The 27,489-nt window shown below is 32.9% G+C and overlaps 2 protein-coding genes across 2 annotated transcripts; both read right to left on the reverse strand.

Moving 5' to 3' along the window:
• Nucleotides 1–1,763: 1,763 nt before the first annotated feature.
• LOC140038417 (secreted RxLR effector protein 161-like) lies at nucleotides 1,764–2,549 on the reverse strand. Its single transcript, XM_072083769.1, has one exon. It carries the CDS (start codon nucleotides 2,547–2,549, stop codon nucleotides 1,764–1,766), a length of 786 nt encoding a protein of 261 aa, XP_071939870.1.
• A 2,628-nt stretch (nucleotides 2,550–5,177) lies between these two features.
• LOC113720568 (uncharacterized) lies at nucleotides 5,178–5,684 on the reverse strand. The gene has a single exon (XM_027245329.1). It carries the CDS (start codon nucleotides 5,682–5,684, stop codon nucleotides 5,178–5,180), a length of 507 nt encoding a protein of 168 aa, XP_027101130.1.
• Between the last annotated feature and the right edge of the window lie 21,805 nt (nucleotides 5,685–27,489).

The raw sequence follows: 27,489 nt of genomic DNA on the forward strand, positions 1-27,489 counted from the left end.
ACAAGCAATGCTCCTCAAACATATTACTTTCTTATCAAATGAAAAGACAGGACAGGTAACAATTTTTCCCTACAATTTAGCTGTTCTTTTATCTTTCATTGTCAAGTCAACATTCAAGCATGAACTTATTCTGTTACACGCAGATTCTGTTAGGTTTTAGGGACACTATGCAACGGAAAAATAAAAATTTTTCCCTAAAACTATCCAGGAATCACCCTAGATTTTATGTATGATGCATTAAAAGGAGGGTTATAGGATTACCTTAATCCTTGCGGCGTCTCCCTGTAGTGTTGTTGAGGATGGTCAGCCCTTGAGCAGTCCAGCCGTCCTGCCTCTACTGATATCCACGCTAGAACAACCCTGGGTCGTCTCACGAACTATGTATTGAAGAGCAAGAAAAAGTTGCTAGCCCTTCTTGCTCTTATTCGAAGTATGTAACGCTCACAGACTCTCCCTTTTGCCTTTTTGGTTACCTTCACCCTCAAAGCACATCCTCTATCTCTCCCTTAGGAGTTAAAAGGAGAGAGAGAGATAATAAGATAGAATGATGAGTCTTGCTGTCTGATTCAAAATCAAACGATAAGACTTCTCATCACACAAGACTCTATCTATCAGTTATCTGACAGATAAGAGATAATCGTTCACTCTTATCTACTCAAATAGGCTGGGATTTATTTTCTTTTAAAATTAAACCCCGATAATTTACATAGTTTTAATCCAGGATTAAATCTCTATTGCGTGTGACCCAATAGGTCCCGAATAAATTGGTAATAATTATGGTTTAATAATTAGATAAAATAAACGACTTTATTTTATCATAACTTATAATAAAACATCAATCCATAATTCTAGACCACGAGCGGTGTCTAGCAACACATCGTGATTGCCCAATTCCTCGGAATTAGTCAAGGGAATTTGACCTAACCTTTCCGTGAAAAATTACCGTATAATTATTATCCTTTCACCAAAGCTATCCAATTAGTCAGGAATGAGGAATAAGTGCCAATTCCCTGATGACTAATTAAGTTTTTCTAGTTCCCGAAATTTACCCTGAATTAGGTTAAATTGAAGACATTCTTCAATTTATCTAATAGTCGACTTTAGGGTTAATTTTCTACTAGTGGCCATCCGGATATCAACTCCTTCTATCAGAGTGGTAAATTCTATCTTGATCACCCATTTTCTTTACGTGCTTCACACTACATCCAACTTCTACATTTTAAGGTACTCATGAAGAGTAACAAGTAATTAGAGTCAAAATGCAGTGATTCACACTCAAGATACTATGGTGATCTCAAGTCGTAGGATCACTTACACAATTTTTTACTAGAGATACACCATTGGCACTAGATAGATATCCTAACGGGATCTTTAAACGGATCACTCCAATGCATTTGAACTCTTCAAATCATCTACACATTAGCCTAGATATCTTTATACCATGGTTGATGAGAACAACCACTAATTACCTTAATCAGAGGCTAACTGTGTACTAGTTTTACCGTACTAAAGATGTCCTATTTCATTAGTACTATAACTAGGGAATTCTAAGAATATTACTATAAATGCGATTGATATCTCATGGTCACCAACTCTTGTGACTACCATCACATCAGTAAATATTCTAAGGACTTTATCGGTTATAACTAATAGTTAACAGATAAATAAGAAGTTATTAAAATACAAAACATATAATAAGGAATGCATAAAATAAAACAAATACATTGTTTTAGGGCATACACTCCAACAATCTCCCACTTGCACTAAAACATATTTTCCATGTTTTCCATCCCATAAGATAATACATGACTATCATGCTTCTTTTGAGAAAGGACTTTAGTGAGAGGATCAGCTATGTTATCCTCTGTGGAGACTCTCTCTATCTTTACATCATTCCTAGCAACGATTTCTCTAATCAAGTGAAATCTTCTAAGCACATGTTTGGATCGCTGATGAGACCTGGGTTCCTTGGCTTGAGCTATAGCCCCATTGTTATCACAGTACAAAGTGACCGGATCAACAATGGTTGGAATCACACCAAGTTCAGTTACGAACTTCTTGATCCAAACTGCTTCCTTAGCTGCTTCGGCGGCCGCAATGTACTCAGCCTCTGTTGTAGAATCTGCTGTGGTGTCTTGTTTGGAACTCTTCCAACAGACGGCACCTCCATTACGAGTAAAAATGAAGCCTGACTGTGATTTACAATCATCCTTATCTGATTGAAAACTCGTATCCGTATAGCCTTTGAGTTCTAACTCACCTTTTCCATATATTAAGAACAAATCTTTGGTCCTTCTTAAGTAGTTAAGAATGTTCTTAACGGCTGTCCAATGACCCTCACCTGGATTAGCCTGAAATCTGCTTGTGACACTCAGAGCATATGAGACATCAGGTCTTGTACATAACATAGCATACATAATTGATCCAATTGCTGAAGCATATGGAACAGTATGCATCTTATCAGTCTCAACTTGTGTCCTTGGACACATATTTTTAGAAAGGCTTATACCATGAGTCATAGGTAAATTACCCCTCTTAGACTGATCCATGCTAAACCTTTTTAGCACTTTTTCTATGTACGTAGATTGTGAAAGACCTAGTAGCCTTTTAGTTCTATCCCTCTAGATCTTAATGCCTAATATATAGGCCGCTTCTCCTAAATCTTTCATGGAAAAGTTCTTCGACAACCAACCCTTTACCTATTGTAACATCGGTATGTTGTTTCCCATTATTAATATGTCATCTACATATAGAATAAGGAAAACAATCGAACTCCCACTAACCTTCTTATACACACAAGGTTCATCCGGATTCTTGAGAAATCCAAATTCTTTGATCGTCTCATCGAATCGGATGTTCCAACTCCTAGATGCTTGCTTAAGTCCGTAAATAGACTTTTGTAGCTTACATATTTGACTAGGATTTGTAGATGTAAAGCCTTCAGGTTGTGTCATATACACATCCTCATGCAATGTCCCGTTTAGGAACGCGGTCTTTACATCCATCTGCCAAATCTCATAGTCATGATTTGCTGCTATTGCAAGCAATATCCGAATGGATTTAAGCATAGCTACTGGTGAGAAAGTTTCGTCGTAATCGATTCCCTCTTTCTGCTTGTAGTCTTTGGCTACCAGTCTAGTTTTATAGGTAACCACATTACCATCCATGTCAGTCTTCTTCTTGAAGATCCATTTACACCCTTCAGGTGGATCAACTAAGGTCCACACCTTATTGTCATACATGAAATTTATTTCAGAATTCATGGCTTCTAACCATTTAGAGGAGTCTGGATTGCTTATTGCCTCTTGGTAGGTAGTAGGTTCGTCATCTTGAATGACTAGCACATCATTGCTATGGCTCACAAGAAATTGGTATCTCTTGGGAGTTGAGCGTGTTCTTACTGACCTACGAAGCCCTTGTGTATCAACAGCTTCTGTATCTACCTCATCATTATGTGGTTGAAGCTGTTCTACTACAGGTTGTTCAATGTTTGTTTGATGATCCTGAATTTCTTCAAGATCTATTCTACTCCCACCGCTTCTTTCTTGAATGTATTCTTTCTCTAGAAATATAGCATGTTTTGAGACAAATACCTTTTGCTCAATTGGATTGTAGAAATAGTATCCTATAGACTCTCTTGGATACCCAACAAACAAACATTTGTCAGATCTAGCTTCAAGCTTGTCTGACTCTGCCCTCTTCACATAAGTTGGGCAGCCCCAAACCTTCATATAAGATAGATTTGGTTTCTTTCCTTTTCATAACTCATATGGTGTGGAGTCGACAACTTTAGTGGGTACTCTATTAAGAGTATAAGAGGCTGCATCTAATGCATATCCCGAAAATGATTTTAGGGCACTTGAGTGGCTCATCATAGAACGAACCATGTCCAATAAGGTTCGGTTTCTCCTTTCAGATACACCATTTAACTGTGGTGTGCCTGGAGGAGTCCATTGCGGAACTATTCCATTATCCTTTAAATAAACTCCAAACTCGTCATTTAAGTATTCTCCACCACGATCAAATCGTAGTACCTTAATACTTTTATTGGTTTGTTTTTCTACTTCATTCTTGAATTCTTTAAAGTTTTCAAAGGATTCAGATTTGTATTTCATTAAATGCACATAACCATATCTCGAATGGTCATCTGTGAAGGTGATGAAGTATGAAAAACCACCTCTAGTAGTAATCGACATTGGTCTACATACATCAGTATGTATTAGGTCAAGTAAATCACTGGCTCGTTCTCCTTTTCTATTAAAGGGCATTTTGATCATTTTGCCAAGTAAACAAGCTTCGCATGTATTATATGATTCATAATCAAATGAGTCCAAGTATCCATGTTGGTATAGCTTGGAGATGCGTTTTTCATTTACATGACCAAGCCTACAGTGCCAGAGGTAGGTTTTATTTAGTTTATTTTTTCCCATTCCTTTTTCACTCACATTGAGAATTTGATGATCAAGATCTAGAATATATAAACCGTTATTCCAACTTCCAGAACCATAAAACACACCATTTTTAGAAAAAGAACAACATTTATTCTCCTGGGTTATCCGAAACCCATTTAAATCCAAACAGGAAATAAAAATGATGTTTATAGTAAGTGCCGGAATACAATAACAATTTAATAATTCTAAAATCAATCCACTGGGTAAAGTGATATAATAATTCCCTACAGCTAAAGCAGCAACTTTTGCTTCATTACCCACACGTAAGGTGACTTCTCCTTTCCCCAACTTTCTACCATCCCTTAGACCCTGCATAGATGTGCAAATGTGAGAACCACATCCGGTATCTAATACCCAAGAGTCTAATTTGGAAGTAGACACATTAATCTCAATCATAAATGTACCTGATGATGAAGTTTCAGCAAGCTTCTTTTGCTTCAGGCTCTCCAAGTATGACTTGCAGTTCCTTTTCCAATGTCCAGTTTGATTACAATGGAAGCAGGTTGCTTTGGACTGGTCCGCCTTTACCTTTTTGGGCTTTTGGATGGGTTTGTTTTTGGATTTCTTAAATCCCTTTTCTTGCCTCTTCCTCTTCTTAAAGGAAGTAACGACAAGCACACCAGTAGAGCCTTTCCCCTTTTTGATTTCTTTCTCAGCAGTTTTCAGCACATTCAACAATTGAGGCAAAGTGTGCTGCAGATTATTCATCTGATAGTTCATAACAAACTATGAGAAATAATCTGGCAGAGATTGGAGCACTAAATCAACATTCAGCTCCTGATCCATCTTAAAGCCTAATTCGGCCAATTTTTCAATTAGCCCAATTATTTTTAAGACATGCGGAGCAACATGTGCTCCCTCTGCCATCTTGCACCTGAACAATTCTTTGGAGGTATCATATCTAACCGTCCTTGATTGTTGTTCAAACAACTCTTTCAGGTGTTGTACAATATCATACGCCCCCATGTTCATGTGCTGTTGCTGAAGCTGAGGAGTCATGGAAGCTACCATGATACATGAAGCTTCCCTATTATCATCCTTATGTTTCTTATAAGCATTTCGAGCAGCAGCAGGAGCATTTGGTTCAGGTTCCTGGGGCATAGGCCCATCAAGTACATATTCAATTTTTTCATGAGTGAGAACGAGTAGGACATTGCGATGCCAATCGAGAAAGTTTGTGTCGTTAAGTTTGCAATCAGTGAGAATGGTACGAAGGCTCAAATTGTTACTCATTCTACAACAAAATGAAAAGATAGAATTTGTTAGAAAAATATTTTGTTTAATAAAATCATAAAAACTTCAAAAATTATGATTTTATTTCCACTATATTTCTCAAATCAATTACCCTCTTAAATTGATTCAGGAATTTTTTAAAGTTCCATAGTGGTTAGGATCCCATCTTAATTTATTTCGATCTTGAGTGTATCCCAACAAATCAAAAATAATTATGAAAGGTAGGTACTTCACCAATTACAACTTATTTGTAATTCTTAGATCAGTTGGGCGTCAACTCTTGACTTTAAATCTATAAGAACCAACCCAACACTTACCTTTAAAATTAATGATTTTGAGTGAATCCCAACAAATCATAATTTTAGTTAAATCAAACCCATCATTCTTTGAGAACATTTCTCATAGCAAAAACACGTAGTAAGTAAGGCAGGCTTGGGTGAATCCCAACAAACTAGCACTTAATAACTACTCTAGTTTTAAACTATAATGATGGAAGGTATTTCATTGATTTAATATTGCAGTTGAGGGATTTGTCTCCTTTTTCCAAAATATTTCATAATTAAAATTTGGAAAAATTGCTCGTCTGGCCTCATCAGCATAATTCCATTTCAAAACTTATAAGCATGAATTTAAATCGTGGATGGTTGTGGATATTCCTAAACTAATTTCCCCGGCCACTAGGGAAATTAGCAATTTACTAAGGTCTCTAAATACGAGATGAACCCCTTCGTCGTCGTATGCCTCTTTTCTGCTTTTCAAAAATTACAATTTCTATACTAATTATACAAATTTCTTTCATCTATTTCCATCTATTGCACATTACAAATAGTATAGAAGAAACCTCGAAATACATTCGGAGGGATATTAGACGAGAAAAGAAATTACAATTAGAAAATAAGAAAGGCAGGACACGCAGGCCCTATTTTAAAATAATTACAACCATTCAAATCAAGAATAATCATAACCATTCAAGAAAATCACAATCATATTGCGTACTATATCCACAACCATCCACCATGCATTCTCACAATTTAAACAACTTTAAATAAAAGAAAAGCATGTAAACAAGCAATCTCAATTCATGGATTAATTGGATTTAACTCCTAAGGTCCCAAACAAATTTTGGGTCCATTCATATGCAAGAAATTTTGGTAAAATTAATTTTTATTAGGTCATTCTTATTCCTAACTAAATTAGGAAAATAATTGGGAAAATAATTTTAATTAATCAAATTAATTGTGAATCAATTCCCAACCTAATAAATATGAATAATAGATCCCATAACACATTTTTAACAATTAAAAAAAATTTAATTCAAAAACTTCAAAATTCTCAAAAGAGCCAGTTACTTAAAAAAATAATAATTCTACCATAATTCCGCATATTCAATTAAATCCAATTAGCAATATTAATCCATGAATCCAAAATTGCCTAAAATCATACGTAAAATTCTTAGGGATGGCTCTGATACCACTGTTAGGTTTTAGGGACACTATGGAGCAGAAAAATAAAAATTTTTCCCTAAAACTATCCAGGAATCACCCTAGATTTTACGTATGATGCATTAAAAGGAGGGTTATAGGATTACCTTAATCCTTGCGGCATCTCCATGTAGTGTTGTTGAGGATGGTCAGCCCTTGAGCAGTCCAGCTGTCCTGCCTCTACTGATATCCACGCTAGAGCAACTCTGGGTCGTCTCACGAACTATGTATTAAAGAGCAAGAAAAAGTTGCTAGCCCTTCTTGCTCTTATTCGAAGTATGTAACGCTCACAGACTCTCCCTTTTGCCTTTTTGGTTACCTTCACCCTCAAAGCACATCCTCTATCTCTCCCTTAGGAGTTAAAAGGAGAGAGAGAGATAATAAGATAGAATGATGAGTCTTACTGTCTGATTCAAAATCAAACGATAAGACTTCTCATCACACAAGACTCTATCTATCAGTTATCTGACAGATAAGAGATAATCGTTTACTCTTATCTACTCAAATAGGCTGGGATTTATTTTCTTTTAAAATTAAACCCCGATAATTTACATAGTTTTAATCCAGGATTAAATCTCTATTGCGTGTGACCCAATAGGTCCCGAATAAATTGGTAATAATTATGGTTTAATAATTAGATAAAATAAACGACTTTATTTTATCATAACTTATAATAAAACATCAATCCATAATTCTAGACCACGAGCGGTGTCTAGCAACACATCGCGATTGCCCAATTCCTCGGAATTAGTCAAGGGAATTTGACCTAACCTTTCCGTGAAAAATTACCGTGTAATTATTATCCTTTCACCAAAGATATCCAATTAGTCAGGAATGAGGAATAAGTGCCAATTCCCTGATGACTAATTAAGTTTTTCTAGTTCCCGAAATTTACCCTGAATTAGGTTAAATTGAAGACATTCTTCAATTTATCTAATATTCGACTTTAGGGTTAATTTTCTACTAGTGGCCATCCGGATGTCAACTCCTTCTATCAGAGTGGTAAATTCTATCTTGATCACCCATTTTCTTTGTGTGCTTCACACTACATCCAACTTCTACACTTTAAGGTACTCATGAAGAGTAACAAGTAATTAGAATCAAAATGTAGTGATTCACACTCAAGATACTATGGTGATCTCAAGTCGTAGGATCACTTACACAATTTTTCACTAGAGATACACCATTGGCACTAGATAGATATCCTAACGGGATTTCTAAACGGATCACTCCAATGCATTTGAACTCTTCAAATCATCTACACATTAGTCTAGATATCTTCATACCATGGTTGATGAGAACAACCACTAATTACCTTAATCAGAGGCTAACTGTGTACTAGTTTTACCGTACTAAAGATGTCCTATTTCATTAGTACTATAACTAGGGAATTCTAAGAATATTAATATAAATGCGATTGATATCTCATGGTCACCAACTCTTGTGACTACCATCACATCAGTAAATATTCTAAGGACTTTATCGGTTATAACTAATATTTAACAGATAAATAAGAAGTTATTAAAATACAAAACATATAATAAGGAATGCATAAAATAAAACAAATACATTGTTTTAGGGCATACACTCCAACAGATTCTGCCTATTAAATTTGAAATGTTGCTAAGATAGCACCATCGCAATACAATCACCTTCAAACATATGATACACCAATGGACTATCATGGTTACTAATCACTATTTTGGAGAAGGTTGGAAAGAATATTGTTTTCAGAACATTACCAATCAGTATGATTTGCTGTTACTTCGACATGCAGAGATCTCATTTTTTATGTTATTCATTTCTGTGAACTCAAAAAACAAGTCTATCTTCAGTGGACAATTCCTCTACCAAATCTTTTGCATTAGACAACGCTAAAACTTCTCAAGGTATAGCTAACTTTTTTATTCTATTTCCTTATGCATGATGCTTACTATATGCTATCACATGATTCTTTTCCATTGACAGATGTTGCTTTTTCATCTGTTCAATCATAGGCAGTTTTCTCATCACTAAAACCAGATTTCTCTCAAGATTTGTCTAATTCAACCCGCTTTTATCAAACCTTTGACTCAGCCTATCCATGCAGTTTGGTAATCAATCTATTCTAGCTGTTTCAAAAAAATTTTCATTGATAAAGTCATTTCAGCTAATAGCCTAACTTTTATTCTCTTGTTGTTAGAAAATCCCTCGCTTTGTTCGTTACTTTGTGAACAATGACAAAACTCCAGTTATAATTCTCAAAACTGGACACAACACTATTCAGGTTGGCATAAAACGCAACCGATTGAAAAGAAATTGGAGAAACTTTGTTCTGTAGCATCATCTCCAGCATAACGATATTCTTGTCTTCATTCCAGAGTTGGAGACAACCTTCGCTGTATTAATCTTTGATAGTAATGGAGTTGAGAGGATTTTTCCTTGGTGCCATACATTTCCACTGTATTTTTATAGTTGAGTAATCTTTATTTAGATATGTAACATTATTTACAAGTTAACTCAACAGACTCACTGTTTTAATTAACTGTATAACAAGTATTTGTTAACGACAATAGAAATCTGTTTGCTGATTAATTTAGTTTCCTAATCTTTCTCGATATGTATCCATATCTTCCTTATAATGAACATGACTGTTCCATGCACCTAACTATCAAATATATTTTCATCCTTCTAAAAAGCTAAACTACTTTCAATCATTCCTATAAGCAAGCATAGACAACATTTGTGACGAGTACATGAAGTGCTTTAAAATTTTGGTCAGGAATATATTCCATTACTGCAAAAGCTAAACAGATTCCTGACACTGTAATATCTCATCTCAATCAAATATTCCAGCTGCCTCAATACTAATCGAACACAGTTTTCTTTCCTGTTCAGAATATTCCTATTCGTTCTATTGCATTTCCTACCATCCACCAAAACTACAAAAAAAATTACAACTTCCATTCTATAAATTTTACCATACATTTATTAACATTTTTTATCTCTAAACAAAGAATATCTAGTACATTTACAAATAGCTCATCATACTATAACTGTCTTGTCCTTCCACTTTATTTCTAATCAAATCTTTGTCACCATTAACATTATTTTTTTTACAATTTACGATTTAATCTTTCCTTATACTACACATGTGCTCTCGCCATTTACCCCAAATTTCTCGCATTTTTTTCTTATAATAATTCCATTATACTTCTTTCTATAACAGCTAGATGTTAGATCTTTAATCCAACGTTGGACTTATATGTGAATAATTATGGGTTGCAAACTGTCAAATAAGGTTAAGTCCAATTAAAGTGATCAAATATGGTTTGGACTTAATGTATCTAATAGGATGTGAGCCTTTAATGTGTAAAAACTTAAGTACTCCTATTTCTATGATGGGCTGAAATAGGATTCCAAAAGGTAACAGGAATGTTACTTATAAATTGGGTTATGGTCCCCAAGTCACACGGATCATTCTATTTGTCATATTTACTAGTACCACAAAATATAGTTCTTTCCTGATATCCCATCGTCAGGAAAGATACCAGAGAGATATTAAAGGGCTCTCTCAAGAATCGGTGAATACGTGTTGACCTGGAAGGCCACCCAAATACCCTTGGAGATTCATATATTAGTTTGTCGATATGAATTCAGGTACGCTTCCGCAATTTTATCAGTAATTTATTTCTTAATAATCGTCATATAGATTTTGGGTTTAATAGGTGATGGTTTTCATCAAAAGTTAAATTTAGATAACCACCCTAACAAGTGGTATCAGAGCCCCATATGGTTGATTATTAGGAAATAATTTTGTTTTAGTAATTCATAGTTTTATTACTATTGGTTCTGTTTTCATGGCTACTAGATGCGGACTCTGATGCTATTAAATATATTATTGTTATATGTTCAAGTCTTGTTGATTCACTGTTTTGATCATATATGTGTATGATGTTGGTTGCTTCTGCCGTACTACATGAATTTAGAATTATGATAAATCAGGTTTTGTTTGCACGGCGCCACTTTGAGTCATATGCAATAAAAAAAAAAGAATTCGTGGGTTCGGCTTCCATGGCAGTCTTTATGTGGCTTTTATGTTCATGGATGCTTACGCAAGTAATGTATAGCCTTGGTTGAATGTTCACGTATTGAATCTATGACTAGCTGCAAAAGTCAATAGACATGAATTGCCTTCGGTCAAATTATTCCAAACAACTCAATGCTTTTGAATACATGAAATTCAGAGGGTCCTACCATAGTCCAGCTTTAGTCGTACGATTCATTGTTTTTTCATGCAATATTACTTGGCCGATTCTCTACTTTTAACATCTGGAGAATTCGGCTTAGCTTAATGACTAGTTAGCACATGGTTCGGGATCATAATTGATTGTCAAGTAGTTTGTCTTTTTCTCAAACAGAAAGCCAAAATATTTTCTTTTTGCCGTGACTTTTTCATTATGCCTTTGTAGCTCAATTGTTTACAATTGGACTCTTTGACTTGTTTTCTTGTTTGAGAAATAATATTAAGGAAATTAGGGTTTCTTTAATTTAAGTGAACCCTAATAAAATTAAATAAGACATGGATTTCAAGAAATTTTTGGATTTGCATGATAAATTTGAATCAAATTATGGATATGGGCTTTTAGTCCAATAAGTTTTGATCCAATTTGACTGGTTTAACCAAGTTTGACCACGTTTTGACCAGAGTTGACCAAAGTTGACTTTGATCAAAATTTTTGTTTAATTTGGATAATTTTAAATTTTTTTTAAAAATTTTAAATTTGAATATTGGTATGAATATATATATATTTTAGAATAAATTAATTGAAATAATATGCCATCAAAGTGATCTCTATTATGAAAATTAATTTATTTTAAAATATAACTAGTTGGGTACTTGTAATTTTATGAATATTGATCGGCCCAAAGGAAGGTCAATATTTAATAAAATTACATGTGTACTTGTGGTAATAAATACGTGATAATTATTTGAATTTTTACATGTGATTTATAAATTGACCCAAAGAAAAATTTATTTTTTGACATGTTATTATTATCAGTATTTATTACTGCACTAAGATATCACTTAGAAGTTAATATTTTTGTCCAAAAACAAAATATTAATGGAACATCGGTATCTTGAGATGGGGTTACTTTTATTTAAATTTATTATTGTTTTGATTTATGTGAGTTTGTTTTAATTATTTAATATTTTTTGTTCAGTTGTAAATGATCCTACGAATATTACTACCAACATCAATAATATTTCTATGTTGAATGGCACAAATTTCAAGTTTTGGAAAGAAAATCTTTTAATAGTATTTGGAGTAATGGATCTCGACCTTGCGTTAAGGGATGATTCTCCCCCACCTCTTACAGATCAGAGTACCTCTGATGAAAAGAGAGATAAGAAAAGGTGGGAGAGATCAAATCACTTGTGTCTGATGATCATTAAGAAGACCGTTCTAGAAGCATTCAGAAAAATAATGTTAGAAACAAAAGTAACCGCTAAAGAGTTCCTTCAAAACATTGAAAAAAGGTTTGTCAAAAACGAAAAAACTGAAATTAGTACACTTTTGACACGCCTAGTTTCAATGAAATATAGTGGTAAAGACAATATCAGAGAGTACATTATTGAAATGTTTCATTTTGTTTCAAAATTAAATGCACTTAAATTGACACTCTCTGAAGAGTTATTAGTGCATTTGATTTTAATATCTCTTCCTACACAATTTAGCCATTTTAAGGTGAGTTACAACTATCAAAAAGAGACTTGGTCTCTAAATGAACTCATCTCACACTGTGTAGAGGAAGAGGAAATGTTGAATCAAGATCAGGCAGAAAGTGTCTATCTGGTATCAACCACTTATAATAAAATAAGGGACTTAAGTGAAAGAAGGAAAAAGGAGCTGCAGGTACAGCGCCACAAAAGAAACAACAAGAAAAACAGATGATTAGAGAAAGAATAGTTGTTTCTTTTGTGGAGTTAAAGGGCATAAAAAGAAACATTGCACCAACTATCACGCTTGGCGTGCTAAGAAAGATATGCTTCTTAATTTGGTTTGTTCTGAGATTAATTTAACTTCGGTATCTAGACACACAAGGTAATTAGATTCTGGTGCAACAACTCACATCAGTGTGGCTATGCAGGGTTGTCTGAATTGTCGAAAGCCTAATGATAATTAAAGATATATCTACATGGGCGATGGCAAAACAGTTCATGTTGAGACAATTGAAATTTTTAGATTATTGTTAAAGACTGAATTTTATTTGAATCTTAATGAGACATTTGTTGTACCATCTTTTCGACGAAATTTAATTTCTAATTCTGATTTGGACAAATTTGGTTATTCTTGTTCATTTGAAAATGAAAAAGTTGAATTGTTTCATGATTCAAAATTGGTTAGTTCTAGTTCTTTAAAGTACTACGATAATCTATATTTAATTGATACAATTGCCTCATTTAATAAATCTCTGCATTTGAGTACCAGAGAAGTAAAGAGAAAATTAACCAATGAGAATTCAGCTGCATTATGGCACAAGAGATTGGGACATATCTTCAAACGGAGAATGGAAAGGCTTGTGTCAAATGAAATTCTCGATCCCTTGAATTTTACAGATTTTAATGATTGTATTAACTGTGTAAAGGGGAAACAAACCAATAAAAAGAGATTTAAAGCCAATAGGTCCTTAGACGTCTTAGAACTTATACATACAGATATTTGTGGACCATTTTTCACATCTGCTTGGAATGGTCAATAATATTTTATAACGTTCATAAATGATTTTTCAAGATATGACTACATATATCTCATTTCAGAAAAGTCATAATCACTAGACGTGTTCAAAAATTTTAAGGCTGAAGTTGAAAATCAACTCAATAAAAGAATTAAAAGCGTCAGATCTGACCGTGGTGGTGAGTACTATAGTAGATATGACGGTTCAGATAAACAAACGTCCAGGACCCTTTGCTAAATATTTAGAGGAATGCGGTATCATCTCACAGTATACTATGCCGAATTCACCCACTATGAATGGTGTAGCTGAAAGACGAAATAGAACGCTTAAACACATGGTAAGGAGTATGATATGTCATTCTACCTTACCAGAGTCAATCTGGGGAGAAGCACTTAAGACTGCAGCATATATCCTTAACAAAGTTCTAACTAAAGCAACTATCAAAACCACTTATGAGTTTTGGAAAGGAAAAAAGCCCAGTTTTAAGCATTTACATATTTGGGGATGTCCAGATGAGGCAAGGACTTATAGGCCAAATGAAAAGAAATTAGAATAAGAATGATTAGTTGTTATTTTATACTTTGAAAGATCCAAAGGTTACAAGTTTTATGATCCCACAACTAAATCAATTTTGAAACAGAAAATGCCCAATTCTTTGAGGATGTCGAGTTTGGGGGAGAAAATATAGTAAGGGATGTTGTCTTTAAAAAGGAATATATTACTATTTCCACAGGTGTCATTGATCTTGTTCAGAATCCTATTCCTGAATAAGATCATAACATGACAAATCAAGACAATGTCGAAGAATAAACTGCTATAGAAGAACAAACTCTTCCTCTCCAAGAACCAGTGCCATTAAGAAGATCCACTGGAGAAAGGAGAAGTGCAGTGCCAGATAATTACATTGTTTTCCTTCAAGAACATGAGGATGACACTGGGTTGATGGAAGATAATCCAATCAACTTCCGTCAAGCCATGAAAAGTTTAAATTTTTAAAAGTGGATTGATACCATAAATGAGGAGATTAAATCCATAAAGGACAATGATATTTGGGATCTTGTCCCATTTTCAGAAGGTACGAAACCCATTGGTTGTAAATGAATATTTAAAATCAAGAGGGATTCGAAAGGCAATGTGGAAAGATACAAAACTCGTCTTGTCGCTAAGGAATTTACACAAAAAGAAGGTATCGACTATAAAGAAACCTTCTCTCCAATCTCTTTAAAGGACTCTTTTAAAATTATCATGGCATTAGTGGTACTTTTCGATCTTGAGTTATATCAGATAGATATAAAGACAGCGTTTCTCAATGGTAACATTGATGAGACGATTTATATGGTGCAATCAGAAAACTTTATATCAAGAGATCCAAAGAATATGGTTTGTAAACTTAAAAAATTCATCTATGAGCTCAAACAAGCGTCTCGACAATGGTATTTCAAATTTCATCAAGTGATCATCTCATTTGATTTTGGGATGAATTTAGTAGATAATTGTATATACCATAAGTTCTGTGGGAGCAAGTATATTTTTCTGGTATTGTACGTTGATGACATTTTACTTGCCAGCAATGATATTGGTCTATTGCATGAAACCAAAAAATTTCTAATTAAGAATTTTGAGATGAAAGATCTTGGTGATGCATCTTTTGTGTTAGGCATACAAATACACCGGGATCGATCTCGGGGTATTTTAGAACTATCACAAAAGGGCTATATCGAAAAGGTTCTCAAAAGGTATGGCATGCAAAATTATAAATCAAGTGACACTTCCGTGGCTAAAGAAGATAAATTTAGTCTTGAGCAATGTCTTAAGAATGCTTTTGAGGAAAAAGAGATGCAAAAGATTCCTTATGCATCAGCAGTAGAGAGTCTAATGTATGCTTAAATATGTACACGTCTGGATATTGCGTACATTACTGGAATGTTGGGTAGATATTTAAGCAATTTTGGATTAGATCATTGGAAAGCAACCAAACGGGTCTTGCGGTATTTACAGAAAATAAAAGATTACATGCTCACGTATCGGAAGTCAGATGAGTTAGCGATCATTGAGTATACTGATTCCGATTATGCTGGATGTCAAGATACTATGAAGTCAACGTCAGGTTATAGCTACTTGTTGGTTGGAGGTGCCATATTCTGGAAGAGTGCTAAACAATCACTCATAGCATCTTCTACTATGGCTGTAGAATTTATAACTTGTTATGAGGCATCCAATCAAGAAATTTGGCTGCGAAATTTCGTTACAGGATTACGTGTAATGGTTAGTATTGAAAGACCACTCAAATTATTTCGTGACAATAAATCAGTAGTCCTATATTCCAATAATAATAGGAGTTCGACGAAATCTAAATATATAGATATCAAGTTCCTGACTGTTAAAAAAAGAGTACAGAGTGGGCAGTTATCGATAGAGCATATCGGGACAAACTCCATGGTTGTGGATCCGCTTACTAAGGGATTGCCACCCAAAATGTTTCATGAGCATACTGCTCGTATGGGTGTCATGTTGTTAAATGATGTACAGTTTTAGTGGGAGTTTAATATTTTAAATGCTCTTATGATACTTTTTGGTTATTAATGATTTAAGGATATTTTATGCATAAATAAAGTTTGGATTTATTTACACTCTGACTTTGATATGGTTTGATCTCATAAAATTTAAGGTGAACCAGTTGGAAATAGGCATGTTTTGATCACATTACATAAAATTTTCATGCTACACATCCACATCATGATTCATGTTATTCAATTGTATCGATATGTGTGATCATTGACGGGTCGAGTTACGAAATTGTAACAAAGGCTTTGATCCTATATTGGTGTGATTGATAGACCGAATTGGCTACAGATACATTTTAGCAATGACAGTAAAGTTGAACTCATACGGTTAATTACGAAACATAATTATAAGGTTACACATATAATCCAAGTGAAATATTGTTGGATCCTTAATCCAACGTTGGACTTATATGTGAATAATTATGAGTTACAAACTGTCAAATAAGGTTAAGTCCAATTAAAGTGATCAAATATGGTTTGAACTTAATGTATCTAATAGGATGTGGGTATTTAATGTGTAGAGATTTAAGGGCTCCTATTTCTATGATAGGCTGAAATAGGGTTCCAAAAGGTAACAGGAATGTTACCTATAAATAGGGTTATGGTCCCCAGGTCACACGGATCATTCTATTTGTCATATTTACTAGTACCACAAAATATAGCTCTTTCCTGATATTCCATCGTCATAAAAGATACCAGAGAGATACTAAAGGGCTCTCTCAAGAATCGGTGAATACGTGTTGACCTGGAAGACCACCCAAATACCCTTGGAGATTCATATATCAGTTTGTCGATATGAATCCAGGTACGCTTCCGTAATTTTATCAGTAATTTATTTCTTAATAATCGCCATATAGATTTTGGGTTTAATAGGTGATGGTTTTCATCAAAAGTTAAATTTAGATAACCACCATAACACCAGATTGTGAAGACCTCTTCAAGCATCGAGCGGATGAGTACTCTTTCATAATTAAATTGCTTGCATACTCTTTTTTGACAACAATTTATTTCATCTCTGCACAGAAATTAACAATGGCATTCGTAACACATCTACGAAAAAAAAGGGGAAGAGATTGACAACTATGATTTGGAACCATGTAAGCAGAAAAAAATGTTGTTGGCAATATGGATACAATTATGTAGAAATGCCTGTTTATCAATACCAAGAAGTCTCTCCAGTTAATAGCTACACTAGCCAAAATTTCTTCCCATGATACAGAACCAAGGATGAAGAAATAATGGCTTTTGTTCACAAAGCCTTGCAAAATAAATCTATAACATATGCACTTCATAGCATTTTATATGGAAACAATAATTTTCCATCATTTCAAGTTGTCTATGAAGAACGGTCAAACAACAGACTCAAATAAGAAAAAGAAAACATTACTAGCAACATAGTTGTCTCAGATGAAGGATCAACTACAAATGCAGACCTGTAAGTTTTCATTTAATTCTTTTAATAATTTATCTACTTATCAATACATCTAAAAGCTAATTGCTGAATCCAAACAAGTAACTCTATTTTCCAGGTAAATAGCATGATAGCTAAATCAGAATTCACCTTGATTAGGACTCAAAAAGTTTATTACATTACCACAGAATTTCTGTTTGTACTTCACCTATTCCTGTTTCTTTCCTATGGGCCAATTTTGCATCATATAGATGTATTCTATATTACAACTTCTCAAGCTCAAACAAATTTCCCTTGCATCCTGAGTATTTTAAATTGTGCTACCTAATGTTTAACTATTACAAAGATTAGATGCCTTGATACGATTCTCGAATATAATGCTTCAAGTTATTTTTCGTTTTGAATGATTTCGAATGAACCACTTCGTTAGTGATACTCTACAGCAAATTACTGTTCCAAACATGTTATTTACAAAAAAGGATATCCATAATTCAATACGAATTGTGTGAATACTTAAGTCTTTAGACCAAAAAAAGTAATATTAGAACATATTTTATAAAAGCACCACTTATTAAAATTAATACAATATCATGTATATTTATAAACAATGCTAACAAATGCTGAATTTAAATCACCAATATTTGTATTAAATTTACCTACTATTATTCTGATCGTCCATGATACAACATATCCCAAAAATGGATCATATTAGTATCCCATTGTCTTCTATTCACCCATCTTTGAGAAACTGGGGTATTACTCTTCAAGCTATTGAAGCAACTCATGTCATACATGACTCAAGTTTTCAACAGCATTAGTGAACTTTTTTGCTAGCCGATGCATAGGTAATATATATCTTGTTCTTCGCTTTTCTTTCTTATCATCAAATTAAAATCTGATCCAATCTAATAGTCATTAATGATCGGATACTAGAGTTAAAATGCACGTTATAGAAGAGATGTTTGATCCAACAGCTGGATTGCTTGTACTGTTTAAAAATATACTATAATTCAAGAGCATCTATTGATCAGCAAGATACTCATACTCCCACCACCGAATATCCATTTTATTGGGTTGCCACTCAAGATACCTTAATCCAAGAAGTTTAAGAACACAATCAACCATCTCTTCTTTTTCATTTTCAGCTGCATCTGTTCACTATGTTAGATGTAATTGCTGACACTGATCAGCTTATAAATAAGTTAATACTTATCCTATACAATATTTTTCTGCCCCCCAACAAATTGCTTGAATGCTGTTATATTTTTTTATTTTGGATTGCCTCAGATGTCATGGGAGTTATATTACATGCTTTACTTGTCAAAACTATCACTTTTCAGGGGAAAACATCCATTGCTCATGACTATGTGATTGTCAATCAAAAGTAAGCATCCTAGCTCCTAAACTAGTTCACTTTTCCATGTTTTATATGCACAACTAAACTTATAACAGAAGCATTTATTCTTCTTTTGTTCTTAGAATGAAACCATTGATCTTAACTTTATGGAATGAGTTTGAAGAGGATCATGATCCTACCATTGCAACTGCTCAAGAATATTTTCCAATCATCATTGCCATAAGAGTGAAAGTCACCACACAAAACTGTAACCAAATACTATTATTTATTATCTAAAAGACACGGACCTATTTCTGAGCATACAAACTTTTCCATACTTTTTATACGTGATATTTTTTTTCCTTTGATACTAGATCTTACACTTTCAACTAAAGATTTATTAGTTATTTTGATGGCTCCAATTGTGCAGTAGGCATTAAAGCTAGATCATTGGTAAGAATTTTTTAATCACTCCATCTAACATCATCACCGTTATTTTGCACCAAATCAACTTTTCTCTTTTTCTTTTCAATATTGTAACAATGCAATTCGACTAGCACAAATGGTCCATTAGCATATTTGACGAGCTCGGGGTATATATATATAATAATTAGCTCATTCCATAGTTAAGTTTTACATTTATAACATTCTAAATATCCCATACGCGATTTTTCACAAGTATACGAGTCGTGATTGAGTATAGGGTATTAAAGATTAAATCCATAGACAAGATTTTCAATTACCGATGATTTTTGAACTCCTTTATTATTTAAAAATTGAATCTATACTATAAACACGAAGTAAAAGTAACAAAAATAACACTAGAAAGCTCATAGAGGTATGGAATTGCTTACTGAAGTTACCAATTAAGTGAATGCTATTATCTTAGCTAGTTATGGCATAATTTTCTTATGCATATGAAACCTGCTCTCGTAGTGAATCAATTATACTTGTAATTAAACCATACCTACTCTCGTGGTTATGAATTAACTGCAAGTTCATTTCTTCTATGAAATTACATGAAAAAAGTCACTAAAGCCACATAGGTGCATTTCTACTCTTGTGAGGGTACTCTCTAGATTTTTTATTTTCTTGAACTAGTGTTAAATTCTAATTCTCGTTGCAAACTTAACACCTTAAGATTATCATAATTAATTGCCAGTTAATCGTGATTAGATAAGCAAAAGTGATAAATAATTGCTCAAATTAATATAATCAAATAACCAAGAAAACATTACTAACAAGATATAGAAAGTTCATTCATAACTCTAGGCACAAACTTTAACTAAACATGATAAAAACACAAATCCAAACTTGTATTATAGTTAAATATGAAATCAAATGCAAGAGAGAAAGTAGTAGAAGAGATATCACCCTTGTCATATGAGACAAACCTCTTCATCTTGCTCCTTAATCTTCATCCAAATATAACTATAAATACAAGAAGGATAAACTACTCTAACTATACTAATCTACTCTAACTAATGAACTAAGAAAATTCTAGTAAAAACTATATTTTTGTGCAGTTTTTCTAGCCTTCCAAAGTTGTGAAAATGGCCTCCAAAGGCTGCTATTTATAGAGAATACAATAGCCAAATAAGTTGTTTTTAGCTATTATTTTTGCCTCTTGAAACTCCCAAGAGTTGGTTCTCCAACTTTTCATACTCTTTTTGGTCAGATACAGCCAAAATTGCTTGCAGGAATTGAGTTGGAAAGTTGTGTGAACAAAGAACAAGTTGCAGCAAGTTGCAGCTGAAAATGATGAATGCACAACCTTGAAAATGCGACCTTGAATCACATATTGCACCCTACGTATTGCTTCTACAGGTTTTCACTTTCTGGGTAGAATTCATCCTTGCTCTATTTTTGGTCCAAATTCAACTGATATTTTTTTGATGATGGAGGCCGAACTAGCTCTTGTGTAAACATAAAATTGTATATATTTGAGTTAGCTTTCCAATACATCAAGAATCATCTAATTTGGAGCTCTATGGACCGATAAATGATCAGAATAATTTGATTGGTCAGAACTCTGTTTCAACTTTCGATAATGAAATTAAACTTCTGTATTTCGATTTTTTGACAATGAAAATAACCAAACTGGACTTTGATATCTCATACCAAATGTAGATCTATATTTTAGTTTCAAAATGGTTTAAGAAATACCTTAATCTGATACTTGTAACTCAAGATATTGCCAAATTACCACAAGATATCAAAACTATGAAACTTCCTTTCTTTTGTTCTTGCTTGCATATCCTCTTTGCACTTCATGTCTTCTTTAAACTATTTCAAATCATCAATAATAATCTAATTATCTTCTCAATTTATGCTATTTGATGATTGAATCATTAAACCTACAAAATATTAAGTTTTTGCCATTAAAATCCATAAAAATGCAATTTTTACACTTCAAACCACAAAATGCATATTTTCACTAGAAACTTAGATAATAGCTATAAAAGTAGTTAAAACACACCAAAACTAACTAATAAAAGACACTAAAAACACACAAATTATGCACTTATCAACAGTTATACTAATCCATGCATCTTTCTTCCCCGTATTGATCACAATCGAATCCTTGACATAGCTACTTTGCTTCGTTCAGTAAAACTCTAATTCTGCAATTTAACTAGACAACTAAAGGTCTTTATATTTACTAAATAGTCTTTTCCAACTTCTTCTTTTGTTCTTTTATTTTATAGAAACCAAAAACTGCATGGATTAGAGGTGTTATCGAATTCCACTGTAAACCTCAGAAACTAACCGATATAGCTTGTCCAAATTGTAATCATCTAAACAATTATATACGTAAGCAGAAAATTATATGCATCTACTGTCAAGCAAGCATTGATCTCCAACCTAGGTACTTATAAATAGTATATTGTATTTAAATTAACCAGTCTATGACTGGTATCATATTTATATTTGTTTACTAATTCCAGGGCTTGCATTTTAATTGCGGTCACGGATTCAACTGGAACCTTATATGCTAATGCCATGTCATTTGAAGCTGAAAGACTAACTAATTTTTCAACTATTGAACTCTATTATTTATGGATGGAGGTAATTATCATTTCTTCTTGTGTAACAACTGTTTCCTTCTATTTTTTCAGTAGCTTATATTACTTTCTTTTTCTATCTCCACCAGAACATATATTTAACTCATCATCTGATGACTCTGCTGCATGGCAAGATGCTTGTATGCTACATCAAGCCTTCTCCTTCCACATTTAGGCTCATTAGATATGCAACTCATGAAATAATCACTTCCTACATTATGGATGAAGGTCTAATTGACAACCTCAACATAAACAATCTCAACATTAACGATTGATAATCTACATAGTGTATTTTCTTACTTGTATGTTTGCTACAATATTTTTTTACTCATAACTTTGCTACATCAATGGCCTGTTATGTCCTTTATTATACTTTTCAATTTCAATTTAGCTTATTGACCAAAACTGGGCATGGCACTCTTTGAATTATATGCGCGGTGAATGCCTCCTAGTAATGTATAAGGATATATTGCCTCATCTCTTTCTTAACACGATGTACCAACATGGAGAAGGGGGCAGCGGGTAGGATGACTTACCCTAAGATTTTTAAATTCCAGATTTTTAAATTCCTATTTCCCGGCATTGTAATTAGGAGAAAATAATGAATTAATCAAGACAAATACCATAATGTTCAAATTTATTTTATTATTTTTAATGAACTTGGAATTATGCTTAACATTGGATTGTTGATTTATAGAGCCAAACTTAAATGAGTTTTAATCTAATCAAACTAAATTTCAAGTCGAGTAGGTTAAACTTTTTTACTTGTAAATTTCACTTTTCTGCTAATAGAATCATGTTCAACTTGGGTTTGACAATTTATCAAATACAAAATGCTGTTTAAGTTTGTTTTGAGTGGTTGGTGAAGCTAAGCTCGAATAAGTTCTTACTGAGTCAAAATCAATTCGAATATCAAGTAATTTAGTTTTTTTTTAAATCTTTTATTGGGGTACTAAGTGAATCCTTAGCAAAATTGGTAAGCGAATCCTTTTCAATCTTAGTTTTCGCCATCTAACAATATGTTTTAAGGTCAAACTTGGCACTCCCTACTCTTATACGTGTCCAAGTTTTGCCTCACCACCCGCTGATGGGGTTCCAAATGTTCAATTTCGTGTAATTTTGCCCTTTGGTTTAACTGATTTGAAAAAATGGTGTAGTAAAAAGAAAATTATATTCATATACCTAAATCAGAATATGGTGTAATACAAAATAAAAGGATCATTTTATCTCAAAAATAGAGTAAAATACTACTTGTAATGTGACGGATCCATCCAAATTCTCATTCACATTGTCAACACTTCCCCTTCTTCAATTCTCGCTTTTTTCCTTCTTGTCCTCCATCAATATCTTTCAAACATTTTGTGATTGACTCGGTCAGCATGACTTTAGTCAATGGTAACTTCTTTTATAAGTCTTCGAAAATAATTGGAAAAGTAAGACAAAATGGAATATGGAAATTATTTGGAGAGTACCCATGGTTGTCCCCACCCTCAAGGAAGACAAAAGGTCTTACTTTTTTGGTGGATTTGGCACAAAGGTCTTCCCGTCCTATCTCTTCATTCTTCGATTTTTCTTTGTCTTCTCTATTTTAGATTGGAACGCTTGAGATCCAATGGTCCAAAGACTTGCAGTCAAGATGAGGACCAATCCTAGTCCTTAACGTATAAGGATGTCTTGTCTCGTATCTTTCTTATCACGATGCACTAACGCGGGGAAATTGGTGGCGGGAATTAGGGGATTAAACGAATTTAATTTAATGGAACACTTTAATATTTAAACTTATTTTATTAATTTTAATGAATTTGAAACTCTGTGCTCAACATTGGCTTATTTATTTACAAGTACATTATAGATGGATTTTTATCTAATCAAAGCTCAAATCGAGTTCGAGTAGATCAAACTTTTTTACACACAAATTTCATTTGTATGCTAATAGAGCTAAATTTGAGTCGTATTTGACAATTTACCAAACACAAAATGTTATTTAGGTTTGGTTTTAATAGTTTGCCAAACCAAATTCAAATAATTCTTATCGATCCAAAGTTAATTCGAATATCAAGTAATCTAGTTCATTTTTTAGTCTTTATTAGTGTATTATTGCTTTTCAAGTGAATACTTACTAAGCTAAACTCAATTCAAATATGAAGTGATTTAGGTTTTATCAACTGGCAATATATTTAAAATCAAACTTGGCCCTCACTAGTATTGTGAGGGTCCAATATCCCCCCCCCCACAAACAAATGCCCCCAGTTCACCCCATCATACTCATTGCCAACACTTCCCCTTCTTCAATTCTCCCCTTTTTCCTTCTTGCCCTCCATCAAAGTCTTTCAAACATTTCATGATTGACGACACAGTCATGACGACTGTAATCAATGGTAATTACTTTTATAAGTCTTGAAAATGATGGGAAAAGTGGGACCAAAAGGAATATGGAGATTATTTAGAGAGAATCCATGATTATCCCTACTATACAAGGAAGACTCAAAGGTCTTCTTGTTCTGTCCGTTTATCCTTCCCTTTATTGACCATTTTTATCTTCTATGACTAATTTTTCTTAATGAATCTATAGAAAAGGGTAACTTGAGTATCTCTAGGAGATGAGCAGTAATTACCTGATATCTAAACCACAATCAATCTTTATAGATTGGGCTATGTATGTTGTAGTTCAATATTAGATGAGAAGTGAGATTAGCCCAAAAAGTTCAAGAATGTCCAAGATAAATAATTCATAGAAAAATACAAACACAAAATAGTGGGAATACATAGCATGAAAGAAATTAATTTTGTTTCAAGAATCATTTCTAGTATACAAATGTTGATCATTTTATATCCTATATTAACACAAATTATATTTGCTTCAAAATTGGAAGAAACTTGAAAGCTTATCACGCATATAACATGCGAGCAGTCATAATCAATGAGCAACGTAAGTTCCTCTACACTGAAAATAATGCTAAAAAAAAAAAAAGTAAAACACAAAGCATAAATTAACATTCCAAAGAACCCTTGTAAAACTAAAATCTGGCCGGCCAATTAGCCACTTGACCTAGATAGATAGATTATGTTACATGGAGTGTCTTTGCCACTAAGCTAGTTGGATCTGTATGTTAAATTTGTGCTCTTCTTCTTCTTCTTTTATCTTCAAAATCTTTTTTCAAAAGTTTTTACACTAATTTTTCCCTCAAACAATAAAATTGAAATATTTATCAATTCATCTAATGATGTTTTGTCATCTAAAACAATTTTTTACTTGTGTTTCAATGATGAGTTTTAAAAGACTACTTTTGTTTGAAAATACTAAACACAACCATAGAAAATGGATTAAAATTCTTTGACAGTGGCATTATTTGGTGTCCTTTTTTTAAATTCTAATTCTTGATGAATGTAATAGATTGAATCTGCCAGATTCATTAAGCATGAAGCATATAAGATAGTTAACGGAAGAATCCAAAGAAGCGTTAAAAGGTATAATGAAATGATAAAGAGCATCGATAACAAAGTATTATTCCAATCACCGATCGGCTATGAACAAAAGGACTTAAAATAAGACTCAAAACTTTGAACAAAAAGAAACTAATTGGAAACTGCTATTGACTAAACAGAGAAAGTAATATGAAAAATGAGTGTTGTTGCTATTGACAAGCGTATGTTCCAACGAATTTGCCTCCAGTTGAACGCCTATCCTTAGCCTTCTTCTTTTTTTTTTTTTTTTGAGATGAAAACTTTATCTCCTTGTAAACTCCTTAACCGATTAATCACTTTTTCCCTTAGGGCGCATTTGATAATATTGAAGTCTAAAAATTGAAATCTGATATCTGAATCCATTAAATTATTGAATTGTTAAGAACTAAATTTGATACATTGGAGTGTATATCACATTAAGTGATAAGTGAATAACTTATCACTTATTATTTGAAGTAAAATTTGTCTAGAAAATTCAGTGCCACTCAATTAATTCAAATATTCTATTTTTTATTATCAAAAGTTTTTTAACATATTAAAATATGAATCAATTAAATTTAAATGCTGAATTGGATTATCAAATAGGGTCTTAATCTTTAATATTCTGTTAATTGACTAATGGGTTTTATTATCTTTGACGCCTTTTTATTTTAGGGTCAAACAGTATGTACATGGATGAGTTTTAGATAATGTTTTAAAACCGAAAATTTACCTCACGGTTTAGCTCTAAATTATTTAGAAATTTAAAAGAATTTCTGACTAACTTCCATGTTTCTTATTGCTAATTCATTTTTAATTGCTTATCTACAATGTAATTTGATTTTTTATGACTTTCCAATACTTATTCATAAATTAACCACTATTTTTATTTGTTTATAATGTTAAACTAAAGTTAGTTCTTTTCTTTTTGCCTCATGTTTGGGGCAATGTAATTGTCTTCTTTGCTTTTGGATTTGTCGTCATTGTCAAAATAGATTTATTCAATCTATATTGCATGTTGTTTCAAATTTTAAGTTATTTTCATCGATGATGAACCAAAGTATTTTAATTCTAACACACCGATGAACTGCATATGAATTCATAGGACTCGTTTTAGCATTCTATATGATAATAAAAATAACATATTAATTATTTATGACATATTTATGATATCGGTTAGCCTTATTTTTGAATCAGTGTTTGTGAGCACAGTAACATTTCCAATTCAATGAATGTACTAAAAACAAAGGTGTGAATTTATAAACTAATTGAAGAGCACTGGGCATTTGCAGTCTGGAAACTTTAAGGAAAGCAGCTCTTCCAAAAGCAGTTTGGCTAGAGGACTCTGATCTCGCTCCTCATCTTGTGGATTGGTTGAAATGATAAATTGGGCTTCTTCACGTGATTTTGATCTCATTGTAGTATTGGCGTATTTAATTTATCGTGCTACCCAAAACCATACTCTTTCTAACCTTAAATTGACTATTTTTTTAAAAACAAATTTTTCAAATACAATGTTATAATAATACACAATAACTCAAAAAACGTTTCATCCATACAATATATCAAATATTTCAAAAAATTTTTACTATAAAATTTTTTTGAAATACACTGTTACAGTAAAATTTTTCAAAAACACCTCCAAAAACAGCTAATCCAAACAGAGCAGTCTTTTTGTCAATAACTGCACTCAAAAACTACTAGACAAACTAAAGGAGTTTACTTGGAAAAAAAAGTCCAAGTTATGGACTAGTTAAAATATGAACTTTGATTTACAAGGAGAT

Source organism: Coffea arabica, chromosome 3e (genome assembly GCF_036785885.1).
Source record: "Coffea arabica cultivar ET-39 chromosome 3e, Coffea Arabica ET-39 HiFi, whole genome shotgun sequence".
Classification (NCBI taxonomy): domain Eukaryota; kingdom Viridiplantae; phylum Streptophyta; class Magnoliopsida; order Gentianales; family Rubiaceae; genus Coffea; species Coffea arabica.

What these genes read in the sequence shown, in the direction of transcription:
- LOC140038417 (XM_072083769.1), bottom strand. Translation starts at nt 2,549, where the DNA reads ATGGATCAGTCTAAGAGGGGTAATTTACCTATGACTCATGGTATAAGC.
- LOC113720568 (XM_027245329.1), bottom strand. Translation starts at nt 5,684, where the DNA reads ATGAGTAACAATTTGAGCCTTCGTACCATTCTCACTGATTGCAAACTT.